We start from the raw sequence: 20651 nt of genomic DNA on the forward strand, positions 1-20651 counted from the left end.
TCACGTTTATGCTGGGAAATGTGCTCTTGAATCCTCTGCCAATCTTGGTGCAGGATTCATGAATAGTGATTTTTGAAGGGATTGTTTTAATCATCTTTCGTGATTTAGGTTATTTAATTGTGAAAAACATTTTCAAATTATTTCAATTTTAATAGTCTTTGAATGTCACAGTTGTTTGGAAATCTTGAAAAACTTTAATAGCTTTGACCCTGGGTAATTGTTTACTGTTTGTCAGCTGTTGCAAATTGCAACTGTTAGCTTCATTTGCTGTGCAAGGTTTATAATGCATTTTTAAAATTGTTTTAATATAACATTACTATTAATCCAGCTTCCCAAACACCAGTTTCAGTAAAAAAAACATATTCGGTGGTAGGACCATAGGAGTTAGGCGAGTATTTTATGCTGTTCTCCATCGTCATGGATATTAAGGTTTAGATTTTATACTTGGCATACAAGACGACCCCTGGTTTTGGGGTGACACTTTTAAAGCTCAAATACCATCTTGTATGCCAACATATACAGTATTTTTTCCTTTATATTACTTTCTCAAATTGTAGCTGTGCATGCCAAACCAATTGTATTACATAATTATCCTCCAGTAATTCCTATAATAAATATGATTGTAATTTAATAATGTCTGTTTTACATAGGGAGTTGATATTATTGTGGAGTAAGCTGCAGCTAAAACTTGATGCATCCAAGCAACACTTTTTGGAGAAGTGTCATCACCTTTTATTAACATCCAGAAATGTCAACCATATCTTTCTCTTTATCAGGGCTATTCAGAATGAGGTGAGTTACCATGTTGCAATGCACTTTGGATGGATTCTAAAACTAGTAGCACCCACTGTTTCCAAGTGAATAGGAGATGCTGTATGTAATAAACATGATGGACATGGTGGTTGATCTACATTTTGAGGGAAAATCTGCTAAATGAAACAAAGTCCTACTCAGACCTCATTGAGTTTTGGAATCACAGGAAGAATAAATTGGCTGTGGAGGGAAAACCTACCTATTGTGAAGTAAAGATTTGATTTTTTTTTTAAAATTGATGAGATATTACACTATTCAAATTGTATTTTTGAAGTTTATAGGGTGTTCTAACTTGAGTGAAGTTTTTGGGGAAACCATTGGGTTAAATAAAACTAAGTTTGGAATGCTTCTGCACCTTGAAATTATGAGATCAACTGCAAGTTTTAAATTTGGAATCATAAATTTTCTTAGAACGGTACAGCAGAGTACAAGGCCTTCAACCCACAATGTTGTGCTAACCCATACAAACCTACTCCATGATCAATCTAACCCTTCCATCCCTTGCAGTCCAGAACTCCATATTTTCTTGTTTCCATGCATCTATTTAAGAAACTTTTAAATGTTCCTGTTGCATCAGGCCCAACTATGACTAACAGCAGTGCAATGTAGATATTGTATATACAATGTATATATACACCATGCACCCACCACTGTGTTTTTAAAAAAACAAACTACCACAGACATCTTCCCAGATCATTTCTCCACTCACCTTAAAGAGATATCCTATGGTGTTGGCAGTTTGGAAAATGTGATGGCTGTCCGTCCACTGTCTTTCATAATCTTCTGCATTAAGTCAATCATCATCCTCTAGCTTCAATTAGAAAAGCCCTAACTTGCTTAACGTTTACTCAATAAGCCATGTCCTCCAGAACAGGTATTACTCAGATCAATCAACTCTGCACCCTTTCAAAAGCTTCCACATCCTTCCTGTGATGAGGTGAACAGAATGCTTGGTTTAGTCAAATCTGAGTTTTATAGAACTGCAACATTACTTTGAACTTGATCCCTCATCTAATGAAGGCCAACACGTTATACACTCAACTACCACCAGCAGCAATGGAAATTCACCAAGACAATGGTATCTTCAAAACAGTAACACTTATTAATACCTATTAATAATAATATCCTACTTAACTCTAAACTTAACCCCAACTATGCGCAAATGTATATAGATATATGTGTAGATCAATTCTGAAAAGTCCATTCAAAGTGCAGTCTTAGAAATCTTTTTTGAAAATTTTATTTAAAAGTTTTCCATATGTGTAATTATATCCAATTAAAAAATATAATAATGAGGTATTCATATCTAATTTAATACATGATGATATAAATCCCAACCCTCACCCCCCCCCACTAAATTAACCCCAACTAAAAAAAGATAAAAAGAAAGAAAAAGGAAAAGTGAAAAGGTAATAAAACCTAAGAAAGGAAAGGTAAGAAACTAGAATAGTAACCTGGTTGCGTAGCTTCCCCCATACCCCACAGAATTAATTATTCATACTATTTCAAGGAGGTTAACAAAGTTTGAGACTCAAGGAAAAGGTATATATTTTTATATACATACATACATATATATGTGTGTTTTTATATATATATTATATATTATATATATTATATATATTATATATATATTATATATATATTATATATATATTATATATATGTGTGTGTGTGTGTGTGTGTGTGTATGCATGTATATGTATTATATAGAACAAAACAAAGGACTCTACATCACCTTTGTTGACCTCACCAAAGCCTTCGACACTGTGAGTAGGAAAGGGCTTTGGCAAATACTAGAGCGCCTCGGATGCCCCCCAAAGTTCCTCAACATGGTTATCCAACTGCACGAAAACCAACAAGGTTGGGTCAGATACAGCAATGAGCTCTCTGAACCCTTCTCCATTAACAATGGCATGAAGCAAGGCTGCGTTCTCACACCAACCCTCTTTTCAATCTTCTTCAGCATGATGCTGAAACAAGCCATGAAAGACCTCAACAATGAAGTCGCTGTTTACATCCGGTACCACACGGATGTCAGTCTCTTCAATCTGAGGCGCCAAGACACGAGCAACTTGTCCATGAACTACTCTTTGCAGACAATGCCGCTTTAGTTGCCCATTGAGAACCAGCTCTTCAGCGCTTGATGTCCTGTTTTGCGGAAACTGCCAAAATGTTTGGACTGTAAGTCAGCCTGAAGAAAACTGAGGTCCTCCATCAGCCAGCTCCCCACCATCTCCATCGGGCACACAAAACTCAAAACGGTCAACCAGTTTACCTATCTCGGCTGCACCATTTCATCGGATGCAAGGATCAACAACGAGATAAACAACAGACTCACCAAGGCAAATAGCACCTTTGGAAGACTACACAAAAGAGTCTGGAAAAACAACCAACTGAAAAACCTCACAAAGATTCGTGTATACAGAGCCGTTGTCATACCCACACTCCTGTTCGGCTCCGAATCATGGGTCCTCTACCGGCATCACCTACGGCTCCTAGAACGCTTCCACCAGCGTTGTCTCCGCTCCATCCTCAACATTCATTTGAGCGACTTCATCACCAACATTGAAGTACTCGAGATGGCAGAGGCCGACAGCATCGAATCCACGCTGCTGAAGATCCAACTGCGCTGGGTATGTCACGTCTCCAGAATGGAGGACCATCGCCTTCCCAAGATCGTGTTATATGGCGAGCTCTCCACTGGCCACCGAGACAGAGGTGCACCAAAGAAAAGGTACAAGGACTGCCTAAAGAAATCTCTTGGTGCCTGCCACATTGACCACCACCAGTGGGCTGATATCACCTCAAACCGTGCATCTTGGCGTCTCACAGTTCGGCGGGCAGCAACCTCCTTTGAAGAAGACCGCAGAGCCCACCTCTGACAAAAGACAAAGGAGGAAAAACCCAACCCCAACCAACCAATTTTCCCTTGCAACCGCTACAACCGTGTCTGCCTGTCCCGCATCGGACTTGTCAGCCACAAATGAGCCTGCAGCTGACGTGGACATTACCCCTCCATTAATCTTCGTCCGCGAAACCAAGCCAAAGAAGAAGATAATATATATATAATATATGTATATAATATATTACATGTATAACATGTATTATATATAAGTGTATAACGTGTATATGTATAGTGTGTGTGTTTTATGGCTGCCAGATTTTCAAAAAATACATTTTTTTCTTAAATAGTAAGTTATTTTCTCTAAAGGGATGCAACTATGTATTTCTGCATTCCAATATACCATATCCAAATGGGTATCTGATTTTCATGTCACTGCTATACTTTTCTTGTTACTGCTAAGACAATCTTTAAAAATTGTTTTTGCTATGTAGCTAGTTTTGGTCTTATCCCTTCAATAATACCTAATAAAAATAACATTGGTGTTTGTGGAAATTTAATTCCCATAACCTGTTCTAAATAAAATGCCAAATTTGACCAAAAATAGTCACTTTGGAGCAAGACCAAGTAGAATGTAAAAAAAAAGTACTTATCTCCTGACCACATCTAAATCACTGATCAGATAAATCTGATTTCAATTTATTTAGCTTTTGTGGAGTGAGATATAATTGATGTTAAAAAAATTGTATTGAACTAGCCTATATCTAACATTTATAACTCTGACCAATTTACTTTCTCATTGTTAACATTTAAATCTGTCTCCCAATGTTATCTAGACTTGTGTATCCCCTGTTTAATGATTCCACTCTCCAATGACGTATACAGAGCTGAAAAAAATTTAATATCCACTACATATCAATATTTCTACATCTCCACATTTCAGTAATGACATTGTTGGACCCAGTTTCTCTCAAACAATCCCGTAGTTGATAATAACAAAAAAGGGTATTATTTTGTTTCCTTTTTATTTTTTAATCAATAAAATGTTATTGAACTTCTGCCAACATAGCAGTCTTCTACAGATCTAATTCCTTTCCAAAACCAAATATTTAAAAATTGGTTATCCAATGAAAATGGAATGTTGGTTTTGCATCAAAAGCATTTTAACCCAAACAGCACTCCTCATTCCAACTTTGCTTCCCATTTATATATAAAATCTTCTGATTTCCCCTCTCTTATTTGTCCATTTCTATTTTAATCCATGCTTGTGTTTCTTCCTTATCAAAAAAATTAAATCTCAATTGTGCTGCCTTATAGTAGTTTCTAAAATTTGGAGATTGGAAAACTTCTAACTCAAATTTCCAAGTCAAATTTTCTAAATAAACTCTTGACATCTTGCCCTTCCAAAGAAAATTTTCTAATATATTTATTTAATTCTTGAAAAATATCATTATTGGCAATGTTTGAAATAAGTATTGAACTGTAGGAAATATATTCATTTTAACAAAATTAATCCTACCAATAATGTAATTGTCAAAATCTTCCACTTATTCAAATCCTCATCAATTTTGAGTAAAGATACATAATTCAGCTTATATATGTTCTCTCATTTATTATCTACCCATATACTTAAATATTTTTTCCCATTCACTGGCCATTTAAATTGAGTAACTCATTGACATTGTGTTCTGCATTTTCCAAACCAGGTACCCCCTTGCGCGTTATATCCGTGTGCACACTATGCAAGAATATTTTTACATGTTGAAAGAACGTGCACAATTGATCTCGAATGTGGTAATATAGCAGCATTGAAAGAACGTGCACAATTAATAGCAGCTGTGGGAAAGACATGCTGGCAATTTATAGTGAGCGTGGGAATATTATAGTGAGTATGAAGGAATGGGCATAATTTATAGTGGCCGTGGGAAAGACAATTTATAGGAAGCATGGGAATATAGTGAGTTTGAGAATGTTATGGCAGTAGTGAAAGAACGTGCACAATTTATGGTGGGCATGGGAAATTTTGATTTTGGGAATATATCTTTGTATTGAATGTCATGGTATTCCTATAAACAGGACATTCTGACTAAGGCATCAAATGCCTCTGTTTTGACACAATGTTAGGATTAAAATGCTGCTCAATGCTAAAGCCTGTCTTTGATCTATTTCATTGATTCCTCTTCAAAGCTTGTTAGTATGTTGCAGCAGGATATCATCTATATAATGGGCGATTGACACTTCAGGGGGAAGTTGATTGGGTGTTAATTGCAAGGATTAACTGTGGCAGATACTGGTATATGTTTTGTCTCATGTCCCATTTAAATGCATATTGCTTGTGCCATTCAGAATTTAGAATGCCTCGCCTGGTGTCATAAGCGTGTGTGCATTTATAAGAAAATAATTTTACACAATTTGATTTTCAGCGAGTTACGTGTGTGCACACATTATAAGAGTGAAAATACGGTACCTTATGCAGTAACAGGTCTACAGCAGATGCTATCTCACTGGCTCTTCACAAAACTCTGGAACACAGGCCAGCACAGATGCATACATCAGGGTGTTCTTTATTGACTACAGTTCAGCATTCAACACCATCAACCTCTCAAAATAGATCAGCAAACTCCAAGACCTGGGGCTCAATATCCCACTGTCTAATTGGTTCCTGGATTTCCTTACCTCCAGGCCCCAATTAGTAAGAATTGGCAAGAACATCTCCACAATCTTCATCAGTATTGGAGCACCACAGGGTTCGTACTTAGCCTCCTGCTCTACTCATTTTACACATGATTTGGAGGCTCTGCAATAGCAACACCATTTACAAATTTGTGTTTTTAAAAAAAAACTGAGTCAACATACAGGAGATAGCACAAAGTAGCTGAATGCATACTTTAGGAAGGGAAAACCAGAGACGTATGATCTAGTCAGTGATCATTGGGGGGATTAGAGATGGAGAGGTTTAAAGTCCTGGGAGTCACTACCTCGGAGGATCTTTCCTGGACCCATCTCACTGTGAAGCGAGCACATCAGCACCTCTACTTTCTCAGGTTTTTGCTGAGGAAACCGTGGCAAACCTTTACAGATGTGCAGTAGAAAGTGTGCTGACCGGCCACGTCGTGGACTGTTATTGGGGCACCAATACCTCTGAGCCGAAAACCTTGCAAAAGATAGCAGGCAAAGTCCAGTACATCACAGGCAAAACTCTCCCCGCCATTGAGAAAATCTATATGGAACACTGCTGTCGGAGAGCGGCAGCAATCATCAAGGATCCACACCACCCTGGATAAGCTCTGTTCTCGCTGCTGCCATCAGGAAAGAGGTGTAGGTGTCACAAGACTCACACCACTAGGTTCAGGAACAATTGCTACCCTCCACTATCAGACTCCTTAACAACACTCAATCAGTGGCTCATTTAAGGAGTCATAATTTCACTTTTATCCCAGTTTATAACCCGAAACCTTCCCATATTCCTCCAATCTCAAATGTAACTTGTGTAAGGAACCTATTAGCTCTGTCAAGAAAATCTAAACTTCATCAGTGAATAAATTAATTTAGTATTCTTCTTGATTAACCTTAAACCCTTTAATATCTGGATCAGCTCTTATTAATTCTGCAAGAGGTTCAATTGCTAAAATAAATAATACAGGTGATAAAGGGCATCCTTGCCTACTAGATCTAGACCATGGAAACCATGTAGAGACCTTCCCATTCATAACAACTTTAGCTTTAGGATTATTATATAAAGCTTTAACCCAATTTATAAACATCAGATCCATCTCAACACCTTAAACAAAAACTCCTATAAGTCTATCAAATGCTTTTTCTGCATCCCTTTGGATGCCACACTTAAATCTCCCCTCTTTTGTGCTCAATGTATTATGCTCAGCAACCTAGTTACATTATCTGCAGTTTTTCTTTCTGTTCCACAAAGCCTGTCTTCAAAACAATTTTCATTTATAACTGTTAATAATATCTTCATTCAAAACCTAATCCCAATGAAGCACAAGTGTGTCTGTGACTTTGTTCTCTGTATTTGGTGCATCACTTTACTGGCCTGAGTTCTGTCTGAACCTTGAACTCTGCATCCTGTCCTTGTGCTGTTGTAGCCTATGACATCCCTCCACACTTTCCACAACACCTCCAACCTTCGTGTCATCTGGCCACTTACTGACCCACTGCTCCTCTTCCATTACCCCAATCATTTATTAAGATCACAAACTACAGGGGCCCCCAGAATAGATCTCAGTGGATCTCCGATGTCACTATTCACTGACCTCCAGTCAGATTACACTCTATCTTCTACCACCCTCTGCTTTTTATGGCCAATCAATTCCAAATCCATGCAACCAGGCTTCTATGGATCCCATGCCTTGTGTCTTTCTGGATGAGCCTTGTTAAATGCTTTAATAAAATTTCTCTACCTTCATTAACCTGTTTTGTCGCATCCTCAAAAAATCATTTGGGTTCACGATACACGACCTGCCCCTCACAAAGTTATGTTGGCTTCCCCCAAGACTGTTTCTCAAAGTGCTTGGAGAAGATTCTCAGGGATAGGATTTTTCAAGTTTGTTTGCCACTGATATATGACTCGCTAGTCAATAATTTCCACGATTCACCCTATTACCTTTCAGACGCTGGTGTTAAGAGACGAGGCAAAGATGGTCTGTGGATTTGGGTCACAGATCAGGTATTATCTCATTAACAGAGCAAACTTGATGGTAAATGGCCTACCCCTAATTGTTTATTTTAGAGATTTAGGGATTTCAGTTTTGATCAATTTTCCAGAGAGACAGGAAGATTGAATTTACTGTGTATGTGGATGAGAGCATTTTCTGACCACAGTTGTAGTTCCTTTTACTTTATTGTTTATACTTGAGATTATTGTTTAAATTCTTAGACCTGTGCATGTTTTGATTGTTAATGTACAAGTTTTTTGAGTGCTGAATAGCTAAACAGAGGAAAATTCTGTTCTTCACTGGTTTGTAAAAATATTTGTTTTTTTCATTCATTGAGTATGGTGGAGGCTTAACAACCGTATCTTTCTGCTGTGCCTTCTCTCCAAAGATGTACAGTAAAATCCCCTTTATCTGGAATTCAAGCAACTGGCAAATAAATCAGAAAACAAATAGATAAAAATTACAAGTGTTTAAAATTGGCATCCCCAGTGGTTAGTTCGCACAACACGCAATCTCAAGCAACCGACAAATTTACATATCCGGCAGCTACCAATTTCCATGGGTATTGTACTTAATTTTCAATAATCTTTCTCATTGGTTCTTAATCCAAATGGTTGTGGATGATGCTATTCTATAATCCTATTAGAAGTTTAAGGAGAAATGTGTTTTGGCTTCTTTAGAATTTTAATGACTAAGTTTATCTTGTTTTCTGGTTTATAGTATCAAAATCACTAAACCTTGTGCAATATTTAAACATTGCAGGTCGGAGATGAAGGCTTGCAATTCTGCGTTGAACTCTGTGCACGTGCTCTGCGGATGGATTACCATGATGAACCAAATACAAAAACTTTAGTATGTCAAACGCTGTCGTATCTGCTGCAAGATGACTTGGATTTCTGTAGAGCATGTAGTATAACAGTTTTTTTCTCTGAGTGTACATTAGAAACTTTCCACGCTGTTGAAAGTCTGTACAGTCGGCCAGATCAAGCATATACTGAAGACACCAGCTCGGTTCCAAGCTTCCTTCGTTGTGAGCTTCTGCTTGTTTTAAAGAACACCTGGCCTTTTGATCCAGAATTTTGGGACTGGAGGATTTTGAAAAAAAATTGTCTTGCCCTAATGCGCGGCAAAGTGGCCTTAATTAAAGCTCCTGGAACAGATGGAGTTGTGAAGTTTGGAAACGGCACATCAGCTAACAGCAACATGAATCTCAAAACCATAGAGAAGCCTAAGAGGTTGCAGCTCCGCCCAGGCACATCCCAGGCAGATGGACACAGTGCAGTGATGCATCGCTGTGTGCTGTGTAAAAAGGAGTTCCTTGGGGGACACATTGTGCGGCATGCGCAGGTTCATCAGCCAAAAGGTGCCTTACCTTGCTTGATTTGTGCAAGGAAGTTCAGATTGAGGAAGCAAATGCTGAAGCATTTAAAAACTCACCTGAGGAAAATTCGAAAAAAAGAACTTGCTCGACACAAAGCAACTCAGACTTCCAATGACGTGCAGGAAACCTGCCCTCTCACAAACGGGATTCTTGATGGAAAAGGATCAATTGCTTCAGAATCTGCAAAAGCAGATGAGCAGAGTAACTGTGACGCGTTTACAGGAAGTGAAGATTCTAAAGTTGGTGTTGATCTTCCATTTGAGCCGCAGAGTTCAGCTGGTCTGGATGGAGCACGGAATGAACATTTCAAAACTCAGGAAGATCCGAACAAAGTTGTTTCCCCTGATAATATAGGTGCTCAGCTGGCAAAAGGAGAGATTGGTACAGCTGCTATTCCAACCAAAAAGAAAATGAAGACCTCTTTTCTTGCTAAACAAAACTCAATAGGTCACAGAAGTAATGGAGCTCTATGCAAACAAGAACCTATAGAAGATAATGCTGTGTCAAAAGTAAAATCAGAAAATGACACACGATTCCTGAATTGTCCAGGCCATGGCTGTTCAAAGGTGTTTGCTAAGATGCATTTTCTGATTAAGCATGCACAGAAATTTCACTCCTCCGATGAAAATGTACAAGATTACCTGATGGAGTGGTATAAAGGGAAGTGCCGTTATTGCCAAAGAAAATTCATTCACTCTCAACATTTAATTGACCACCTAAAAAGGCATGTGTGTCCCAAATTATTCTTCTGTTTACAGTGTGGCTGTAGTCAGAGGTTTAAATGTGTTTCAGAACTTTTAGCCCATACTAAGAGTCATGAAACTTTTCAAGCACAGTGCAGCTTTGGCGACTGTGACAAATTGTTTGATAGAATCGATGTACTTTACGAACATGAGGAACAACATTACTTGAGCAGAGAACCTATCCACTTTGGAGATGGTGATAAAATAAAAAGTCAAACCAGCAAAGTGCTTAGCCATCAAGCAAGGACTAGTGAAGATAAGTGTTTAAAAAATGAACAGAATGTTGCAGAATTCCCAGTTCCATCATGGAAATCACGAAAAGAGTTGTCAGAACCAAAGACCTACCTTCACAGTATGGCTGGTAAGCAGAGTGGAAATCAAAATGGAATAGGCACACTTCATGATGCTCCACGTGCTTCGGTTGAATTGGATCAAAAGATTTTGACTGTTGAATCAGGCGACTTAAATTGTATTAATGAACAAATTGTAAATGGGACTTTGAATCATTCAAACACAGATACATTTTCCTCAGGTGATATGTCAAATGATTGCATTGCTGGTTTAGATAAGGCCAGTCTTACAACGGCTGATTCAAGATCAGAGTCAACAGGAGCAATGTTGAATAATGGCATTTCAAAAGAAGCTTTAAAGGAAGAAGCTACAGCAGTGTCACAAAACAGTGGCAGTCTCTCACAGCAAAGTCAGACTCTTTCAGGTTTGCAGTCGGCATCTAATCAAGAACAGTGCCGCAGTAGCAGTAAGGAAGAACCTGAAAGCTGCAACAAACAGCGAAAGTACTATAGACCTCTGCCACCAAGCTACCTAGATGAGAGATATATCAGTATGCCAAAACGACGGAAGTTAGCCACTGACACAAATCAATCTCCCTCTTCACACGAGAATGCAGTGAATGTAAAAAACGATCGACACATATGTCGGAAATGTTTCAGGATCTTCAACAGCATTGAAGCGTTGGAAGAGCACAACTCCCAGAAAAACTGTAGACCACTCTTTGTTATGGAATCAGATAGTGATGAGGGTAAGTCTATGATTAAAATTGAATGATCAAAAATTCATTGGATTTAATGCATTTTGAAATGGGCAGCAGTACTTCATTTATGCCTTTATAGGAAAGCATAGTGTACTTGATGGAATAGCTCATTAAAAATGAGGGCAGCACGGTGCTAGCAACTCTGGTTTGAATCCATGCCATCTGTAAGGAGTTTGTCCATTCTCCCCGAATTTCTGTGTGAATTTCCTCCGGGTGCTCTAGTTTCCTTCCACATTCCAAAGATGTACGGGGTTAGTGAGTTAATCGGCCACATGGGTGTGTTTGGGTAATGCAGGCTCCTGAGAGCCAGAGGGGCCTGTTAGTTACTGTGCTGTGTCTCTAAAAGAAAAAAAAATAAGCAGTTGAAGGCGCTGCTTTAATAAATCCAAAAATGCCCCAATGCATTAAAAAAAAAACCTCCAGCTGATATCAAATAACGTAGGTCAGGCTGCAACCTGTTTTTGGTTTGCGGCAAAATTGTTGAAAATAGTAGATTGAGTCTCGCAGTTGCATTTCCTTTGTTTCCGAGACATTGTATATAACTTCTTGCTGTAAATAATATATTGATCCAGCGCAGAAAGCAAAGGAAATGGTCTTTCTATAAGCAGGTAGTTTTAGGAAAGCACAAAACAGCAATAACCTTTGAATAACTTCTCAGTTAGCCTCTAAACTGCTGTCGATTCCAGATGAAACTCATAACTAGATGCAATTCTAATTCAAGCAGATGATATGGTAATCATTGATAAGGTTCACAAAGGCATGTATGTGAATGACTGTTTATTTTTGTCCTTCAGGTGACTAGGAATACCTTGCAAGAGAATGGCTGTTCCAACGTAGCAGTTAACAGTAAAACAAGGGAGCTCATCTCTACTTAATCCAAGTGCCATGTTAGGACATAAAAGGTCAAAAGACAAAATAGCAAATGTCTATCTTTTGGGAACGCCATTTAAGTGGTAACACATATTCAGGAAGTGCTCTTACACTGAAGAGTCTTCAGATCTGTGGAAGAAAATGTGATGTCTTGTGGAAATGGGTGTGAAGTACGAACCTTTGTTTTGCCACCTCAAATTGGAAAATATTCTGTTTATTTTTAATTTGCGTTAGGCCAGCAATCTGGAGAAGAACACTAGAGAAGTACCTAAAGACTTGCATGGGCCAGATTTTATTGAACTGATCAACTTCCTGCACATTTCAGCTTGCATTTCAATGTTTGGCTGTAATTCGGCTAATTTTGAGGTATCGGAGACTAGTTTTATTATTGGTGGTTAAGGACTGAGGAAGAAAGAGTGAATTAGAATCGCATCAGGTGCATAATGAAATGGAAATGTTTTTAACCAAGAGAGAAAAAAGATAGGAGAAGCAAGGTTTTTAAAAAAAAAAAAAAACTTTTTAACCTTTTTGAGAAGAATGTTACCATTTAGGAATGAGAATTGATGGTTTAAATTTCCTTTCTTGGAAAGGAAGATTAATTGACATTGTATTAACTCTCATCATGGGATTAAAAGACTTTGTACTGCTAACTGAGTTCAAACATACTATAGTAAGTTTTTGGGCTTCTGGTATACAAAAACAACCAATTCTTAAAAATGAAAGGCTATGGAAGAGATATCTTTTATGGAGGTGAACAATAGAGCAATATAAATTGGCAAGCAGGTTCTGGAGATTCATGGCGAACATTCCATCCCTTCTTCTGAATTTGCGGGCCAGTTTGTGAAAGAAGCAACACTTTGTCTTATGAACAATATCTATTCAGGTAGCTTGGGCCCAATGTGGATGCCTTTGATCACAATCGCAGCAGACAGAAGTTGGTTACGTGCATCTAAAAACCTTAAAAATGCTTGAAGGGGTTAGCTCAGAAGTGAAATTACATAAGTGCTAGTTGTCTTCCAATACAATGTTGAAGAGTTGCTGGTCTCTGCACATGCTGAAGAAATGAGAGATGAACGCAAAGTTCAAATTTGACTAGCTTAATAAAATATTTTTTTCTTGATGCAATATCTTCCGTTGTAATGCAATGAGGATATTATAGTGAATGTATATATTACTATTGTTAAGGTTATCCTATTGGTTATAAACCACTGGACTTTTATTCCCTGCTTTCCGACATTAGATTTTAAAGTTTCTTTGATGAGCTGGTAAATATTGGATGCACATCAATATAACATGCAGAATTCATAGATCCTGAAGAAAAGTTTTTTTTAGGATTTTTGTTGACGTCAAATGTGCTAAATGTTATCCTAATCCACTAAAAATCTCTTGAAGCTCGTCACTTCTGAACAATTTGTTCATCTTCACAATAAATTTCCAAAGTAGAATTAGTTACTTGCGGGTAAAACAGATTTGGGGATTAAATTACAAACATTCAAAAGATGATTGCTCATTTCTAAATTTTAAAATGGAGAAAAGTAACAATCACTGACTGAAATTGAAAACCTCGATCATCAGAATGAGCAGTGATTGACTCAGAAAGTGCTTGTATGACCTTAAAATGGCCAGTGAACTGCTGCAAAGCTAAAGGGATTTGTATCCTTTATGAATCCTTTGTCCAAGATGGCGCAGCTGGTGCGGGGAGCGAGGGAGTGGAGATGCAACGCTCTTGTGGGGTCCAGCCACCCAGTCGGCTCTGCGTGGGCTTTGAATGGCTCGTTGAGGGAGCAGATGGTGGCTTTTATTCGAAATCCTGCAACCGTGGGTCTGCGCCCAAGATGGCAGTGTCTGTTAATCGGCAGCAGCGACGAGGGGTTGCAGACACTGGGGAAGCGGAGGACTGGAGCAGGGCACTAAAGGATGGGAAGATCAACCCCTGTCTGAGAAGTGGAGGAGATGCCTGCAGGGACGGTGACCACGCCGGCAGACCAGTGAGGGAGCTCCGAGGCTGAGGGGCCAGTGCCTGCGGTGGGCTGCTGGCGACTCGAAGCGAGGAACCCGCGGAAGCTAGGGGGCTGCTGGAGACCGGTGTCAGTCTCACGCTGGCCTGCAGACTGCTGGAGGCTGACTCGAACTGGCTGGAGGGGTACCAGGTATCAGAACCAGGTGCCGAGGGTGCCGAAGGATTCCTGATCGTGTCGGAGGTTTGGATCTGGAGCTTGGGTCGCCAGTGGTTTGATCTGGACTCTGTGGGGCTGTGAAAATGCTCGAGGCGAATCTACAAAACACTCGGAGACTCTTTTGCTTCTCTCTCTTTCTGACTAAAAGTTTGACTGTAATGGGCACTTAGGCAATTTCTGCCAGTGGGTGAATCTCTCTGCCTTGCAGCAGGCAAAAAGAAATTTCATGTAATATGACACTGTTTTATTACTATGATAACAAATTGAATCTTGCATCTAGACTCCAGTGCATTTCAAGGATTTCTTTTTAAAAAGCAATAAAGCCACATCTGATGTAATATGAAAAAATCGAGTCAATTTACAAGAAAACTCTCTTAGTGAGCAAACAAGCCTTTAGCTCCTCGGATGCCTTATTTTGATTGCAGGGATCCTTGGCTGCTGAAGAGTGCAGTTTTTATTTTAAACTATCTTGTGGAAAATGTTTTTATTATATTCCATGATAGCCAATGTTCTGTGAATTCAGCATAATATTGGAAGACATCTCCACTAACTGATAGATCTATCTTATTGTTCCGTGCTGGCTTATTCACAGCACTAATCTGCATTTGGGGAAACCAACCAGGTGGCAATGCAGGTAAAAAAAGATAAATGCACTATATTCTCTAATATTAAAGACGTTGACCTCTTCAGAACATAGTTTCTGGTTATTTTGTTCCTCAGAATTGTCCTGTTGACATTATAAAACATTGTACTGTCACACGTCGCATAACGTCCATTCCGACAACATCCCACCGCATATATGTCCATTCAGAAATCCTGATTGAGATCAGGACGTAGTGGACGTATCTCTCATAAGTGAACTTGCTCAATTCGCTCAGTGATCCTCTCAGACACAGCCACTGTTTGTCATGACTGCAAAATGCTTCTTGTCACGTACACTGAGGGAACTGCTGCCACCAGACTGAAGAACTCCGGGCATCCAGCAGAAAATGAGCCCGAGTCCATTTCTCCAGGCACTATGTTCCAATACAAAATTAATGATGCTGGAAGCTGTGGCCTAGTAGGTGAAAATGTGCTGCAACAATTATTCTAATGCAGGAATTCCACAGCAGCAAATGTTGCTGTCACGAAATGGTTCAATTCCCCAGGCACTCATGCCACCTCTAATCACCTGTCATTAGTATATAATATGATGTTCGCACAACATCCAAATCACATAACGTCCTATTTCACAGAACATATCGTGGACGTTAAGTGATGGATGACTGTTGATGCAAAGTGAAAAGGTAAAATGTTGTGTTCTTTGGCTCAGGACCAAGATCAGTTTCTGTCAAATGCCACCTGTTAACTGTGCACCAAGGTTGATCCTCTGGTAATTAGAGGAAATGGTCACTTCTGCACATTTAGACCTGGAAAACAACGCGCTTCTCGCCATGTGTTTTGAAAGCAGCACCAGCCTCTTTTTTTAAAGGCCCGTGAGCCTATGATGTCGAAATACCCCAATTACCCTACAGCCCCCGCCTCATACTTTTTGAAAGGTGGGAGGAAACCCCACTCAAACGCAGAGAGAGAACGTACAAACTCCTTCCAGACAGTGCTGGATTTGAATTGAACAGCTGGCACTGTAATAGCATTGCACTAACCACCATACTAACTGTGCTCGCTAAATAGTATTTGGGAAGACGACCTGGGAGTGCCCTTTTTAGTAGTATTCTTGGATTCGAAAAATGTATGAGCATTTTTATTTTCCAGGAGCTTCTTGTGATGAAAATGATCAGCCAACATGTGTAATTTGTTTTGCAATCATCTTGAACAGTCCATCTGGTCTGATAATCTGCATGCAATCCAACTCAATTTTTTAATATAAAAGTATATAAAGTATCAGAACTGTGTGATTGTTTTCACATTAGTCAATATTTTGAGTTTTTTTTTGGACCAACACTAAAGTTATTTAAATGACAGACATGGATACAAAAGATATTTACCCATATTAAGTAAAAGGAACATTGGTGATAAACTTAGAGAATTAGCCTCTGTTCACAGCTAGACAGAATTTTGTGATTGAAGTAATAAAGGAAATGTGGTGTGAAAATTCATGTAGATATAAATGAATCTGGAAGGAGAGTTGAGCTTATTTGGTATTAAAATTTAACCTCTAACTCTACATTTTCAGTTAAATGTTCAGAGATGAAGTTTTGTATTTGGGCCTTTCCTGACTTTTAGAATTGAGTATACTTAATTTTCTACTTTATACTTGCACTAAACTATGCTGGAAAAATGTTTTCTATTGATAATTTCCAGTAAAAGAGGAAAGTTATTATGTTTTTAGAGGTGGTAGGTGTTGTATTTGCAAAAAATCAAAATATAAATTTCTAAGCATTGTACAATATTGGAATAGGATTCAGTTTCTATTGAGCCTGTAACAATAATATTCAACTACTGTTTTAAGTAGGAAAGTGTGCATTTGAAAATATTTTTTTACAACTTGGCTTATTTCCAATCTTAATATTCTGCTAATTATTAGATGTTAAATTATGAACAGGTAGTCTCTTAAAATTTGAATGGATTACATGTAGATAGGGCTTGCTTGGAAGAAAACAATTGCAGATCACAATGAATCCCCCACGGTCGACTGTAAAACTTTTGTCCTTGACTGGCACTTTGCGATGCAATAGTGAGATCAGATCATTTTCTGGGATTTTCCATCACAGCATTATTTTCTCTCTCTCATGATTTAAGATTAAGCCTTTAAAGAACTATTTATTTCTTAATGGGGAAAAAAAGGCACTGACAATTAAGGGAGGGAAAGCCTTATGTGGTATCAATATTTTCTTATATTTGTAAATTGATATTTGAAAAGGTTTCCACACAAGATAAATACACTTTTGAAATGGTAACTTTTTGCACTTTTCCTTCTATTGATTATTTGTATTGGGGGCTATTTAAAAACTTGATTATTTCTAGTTTAGCAACTTCTACATTTTGTGCTTCCTTGTTGAACATTTGTACCTTATTCTACTTTTGTGCTTGTTAATACAAAGCTGAGCCACAATTGAACTGCAGTCATTCTGTTGGATTTGGCTGAGGGAAATTAATTTTGATGCAGTTCTGGAAACATGATTTGAAAAAAAAAATTAAGGTTTCTTTTGTAATTTGCCTGAATTTGTTGATTAAAAGTCACTATTTGTCTTTATTTGTGGTTGTTATTTTTCCCCAAGTTATTGCTGCAAAAATCAATGATGTTCACGAATGGTGAGTAACTCGTGTTTATGATTGATTGAGATAATTTTAGGTAGTCTGCTATAAACATGGGCTCTCGACTCAAAAGTGAGGTGTTGCAGCTGAAGGAGAGGAATGGATTTTAAATTTCTCTCATCTATGAGGCTGATGTAAAAATGAGCATTTAAAAGATGATGTATTCCCATCTATTTGTAAACAGGTTAAGTTTGCCATTTATTGCATGCAATGAATTCTCAAGCAAATTATATGGTTATCCACGCTGCATTGAGTGTAGATCAGTGGTTCTCAGCCTTTTTCTTTCCACTCACATACTACTTTTTAAGTATTCCCTAGGCTATCGGTGCTCTATGATTAGTAAGGGATTGCTTTATGTGGGTGGAAAGAAAAAGTTTGAAAACCACTGTTCTAATCGTCCCTCATTGACTCGTTATGTGCAGGGTTTCATAACTCCAAAGGAAATGGGCCAGTGACAATTTTTCTCAATTAAAATATTACAGTGATTCTCAACCTTCCCTTCCCATTCACATCCCACCTTAAGCCATCCCTTACTAATCACAGAGCACTGATGGCATTAGGGATTACTTAAAGTGAAATGTGAGTGGCAAGAAAAAGGTTGAGAACCACAGTTGTAAATGCTATTACTGGCTGAAAAATAAGTTGATTATAAAGACTACTGCTCTACCAGGATGAAACAGAAATCATCCCACTTGCCTACCCACCAAGAATTTATTTTTATTTCACACTAGCAGGACATCACACTGCTTCACTCTGTTGTTTTTGTTGTTGCAGTGATTTGAGCTCCTGAAGGCAATTCCATTAGCCAGGATAGATGCAAGCCCAAGACTTGCATCACAGTTCTCTGCAAGCATTTCAGGTATGCAGAGGGAGACACAAAAATTTGCAGACACTGATCATAAATCTGAAATGCTGGAGAAACTCAGCCAGTCTTTCAGTGTTCATAAGAGGAAAAAAATGTATTGTCAACATTTTGGGCTTGAGCCCTTCAAGGAATAAGAAGCTTGAGCAAAACAAAAAACAGGAGATCTCAGAATTCAGACAATGTTGGCTGGGGGAGGAATCCAGACCCAACAAAAGGTGTTAATTAGTTATGATAAGGGGAGAGGTGAGATTTGATTATCTGTGTGACAGGAAAAAGGAGAGAGAGAGCTGGGGGAAGGCGTGAGGGAGGCAGTGTTTAACGAAAGTCAGATAAGTCTATATTAATGGCATGTTCCTCCAATTTGCAAGTGGTCTCAGTCTGGCAGTGTACAAGACCATGCACAGATGTGTCAGCAAAGGAATTGAAATGGGTGGCCAGTGGGAGATGCACACTATTGTGGCAGAGGCAAGGTGCTCAACAAAGCAATCTCCCAGTCTGCAATGTCTTTCCAATGTAGGGCAGACCACGAGAGCACTGGATGCAATAGATGACGCCTGTAGATTCACAAGTGAAATCTTGCCTTGGAAGAACTGTTTGGGGCCCCGAGTGGTAGTGAGGGAGGAGGTGTGGGCACAAGTGGAGCAGCATCTGTGGACGCGGGTAAGTGGGGAGGGAGGAATGGACAAGGGAGTCATAGAGAGCAGTCTGCAGGAGGACAAGGGGAATATGTATCTGGTGGTGGGATCACAGATGGTAAATGTCAGAGGAGGTGTTGGATATGGAGGCTGGTGGGGTGGCAGGTGAGGATGAGGAATCCTGCTCTTGTGCACATGGGGGCGGAGGGGGCCAGGGTAGGTAATAGGGTAATTAATGGAGGATTTTGTAAGTGAGGGATGAGTGGATGGCGGTAGAGGTAAAGGCAGATGAGCCTGGAGCGGCATGTGGAATTATGACATTGTGGCCATTAGCGAAATTTAGTTTCTGGAGGGGCGGAACTGGCAGCTCAATGTCCTGGGCTTGTCGCTTTAGATGTGACAGAATGGAGGGGATGATAAGAGGAGGCTTGACATTGCTCATCAGGGTAAATATCAGCTGTGCTCAGGCAGGACAGGCCAGATGGCTCATCTACTGAGGCTGTATGGGTGAAACTGAGGAACAGGAACGACCAAACTCATGGGGTTGTCATATAGACCGTCCAATAGTCAATGACAATTAGAGGAGCAAATATGTAGAGTTAGTAGACAGCTGCAGGAAACCTGAGGTTGGGACAGGAGATTTTAATTTTCCACATAGTGACTGGGATTTCCATCCTGTAAAAGGGCTGGATGGCTTGGACTTTGTCAAATGTGTTCAGGAAAGTTTTCTAAATCAACATAGAGGTACCAATTGGAGAGGATGCAATACTGGATTAGGGAATGAGACAGGACAGGTGACAGAAGTATGTGTAGGGGAACATTTTGGGTCCAGTGATCATAATGCCATTAGTTTCAAGAAGAAGGATAGGTCTGGGCCTTGGGTTGAGATTTTAGATGGGAGAAAGGCCAATTTTATGGAAGTGAGAAAGGATCTAGACTGTGTGGATTGGGATGTTTTTTTTCCTGCAAGGATGTGCGAGGTAAGAGGAGGACCTTCAAGGGAGAAAGTTTGAGAGTACAGAGTTTGTATGTTCCTGTAAGGATCAAAGGCAAGATTAGCAGGCAAAGGGAACTTTGGTTTTAGAAGAAGAGATATATAGCAAGTATAGGTAACGTGGAGCAAATTAGGTACTTGAGTATAAAAATGCAAGAAATGCCTCAGAAAGGAAATCTGGAAGGCTAAAAGAAGACATGAGGTTGCTTTGGCAGACAATGTGAAAAAAGTTCTAAGGGTTTCTATGGGTATATTCACAGCAAAAGGATAGTAAGGGACAAAATTGGTCCCCTTGAAAATAAGAGTGGTTGACATTTTATGGAGCCAAAAGAGATGGGGAGATTTTGCATTT

The 20651-nt window shown here is 39.1% G+C and overlaps 1 protein-coding gene across 3 annotated transcripts in view; it reads left to right on the top strand.

The window, feature by feature from the left end:
- The window catches only part of LOC138738472 (zinc finger protein 654-like), a 52593-nt gene extending 34850 nt beyond the window's left edge, over positions 1-17743 (top strand). For all 3 annotated transcript variants that reach the window (XM_069888737.1, XM_069888738.1, XM_069888739.1), the window contains exons 7-9: positions 651-792; positions 9091-11491; positions 12298-17743. In XM_069888737.1, coding sequence (XP_069744838.1) covers positions 651-792; positions 9091-11491; positions 12298-12305 — 2551 coding nt within the window. In that variant the 3' untranslated portion in view covers positions 12306-17743. The remainder of the gene's footprint in view (positions 1-650; positions 793-9090; positions 11492-12297) is intronic.
- The last annotated feature ends 2908 nt before the right edge of the window (positions 17744-20651 follow it).

This window comes from Narcine bancroftii, chromosome 7 (assembly GCF_036971445.1).
Source record: "Narcine bancroftii isolate sNarBan1 chromosome 7, sNarBan1.hap1, whole genome shotgun sequence".
Lineage (NCBI taxonomy): Eukaryota > Metazoa > Chordata > Chondrichthyes > Torpediniformes > Narcinidae > Narcine > Narcine bancroftii.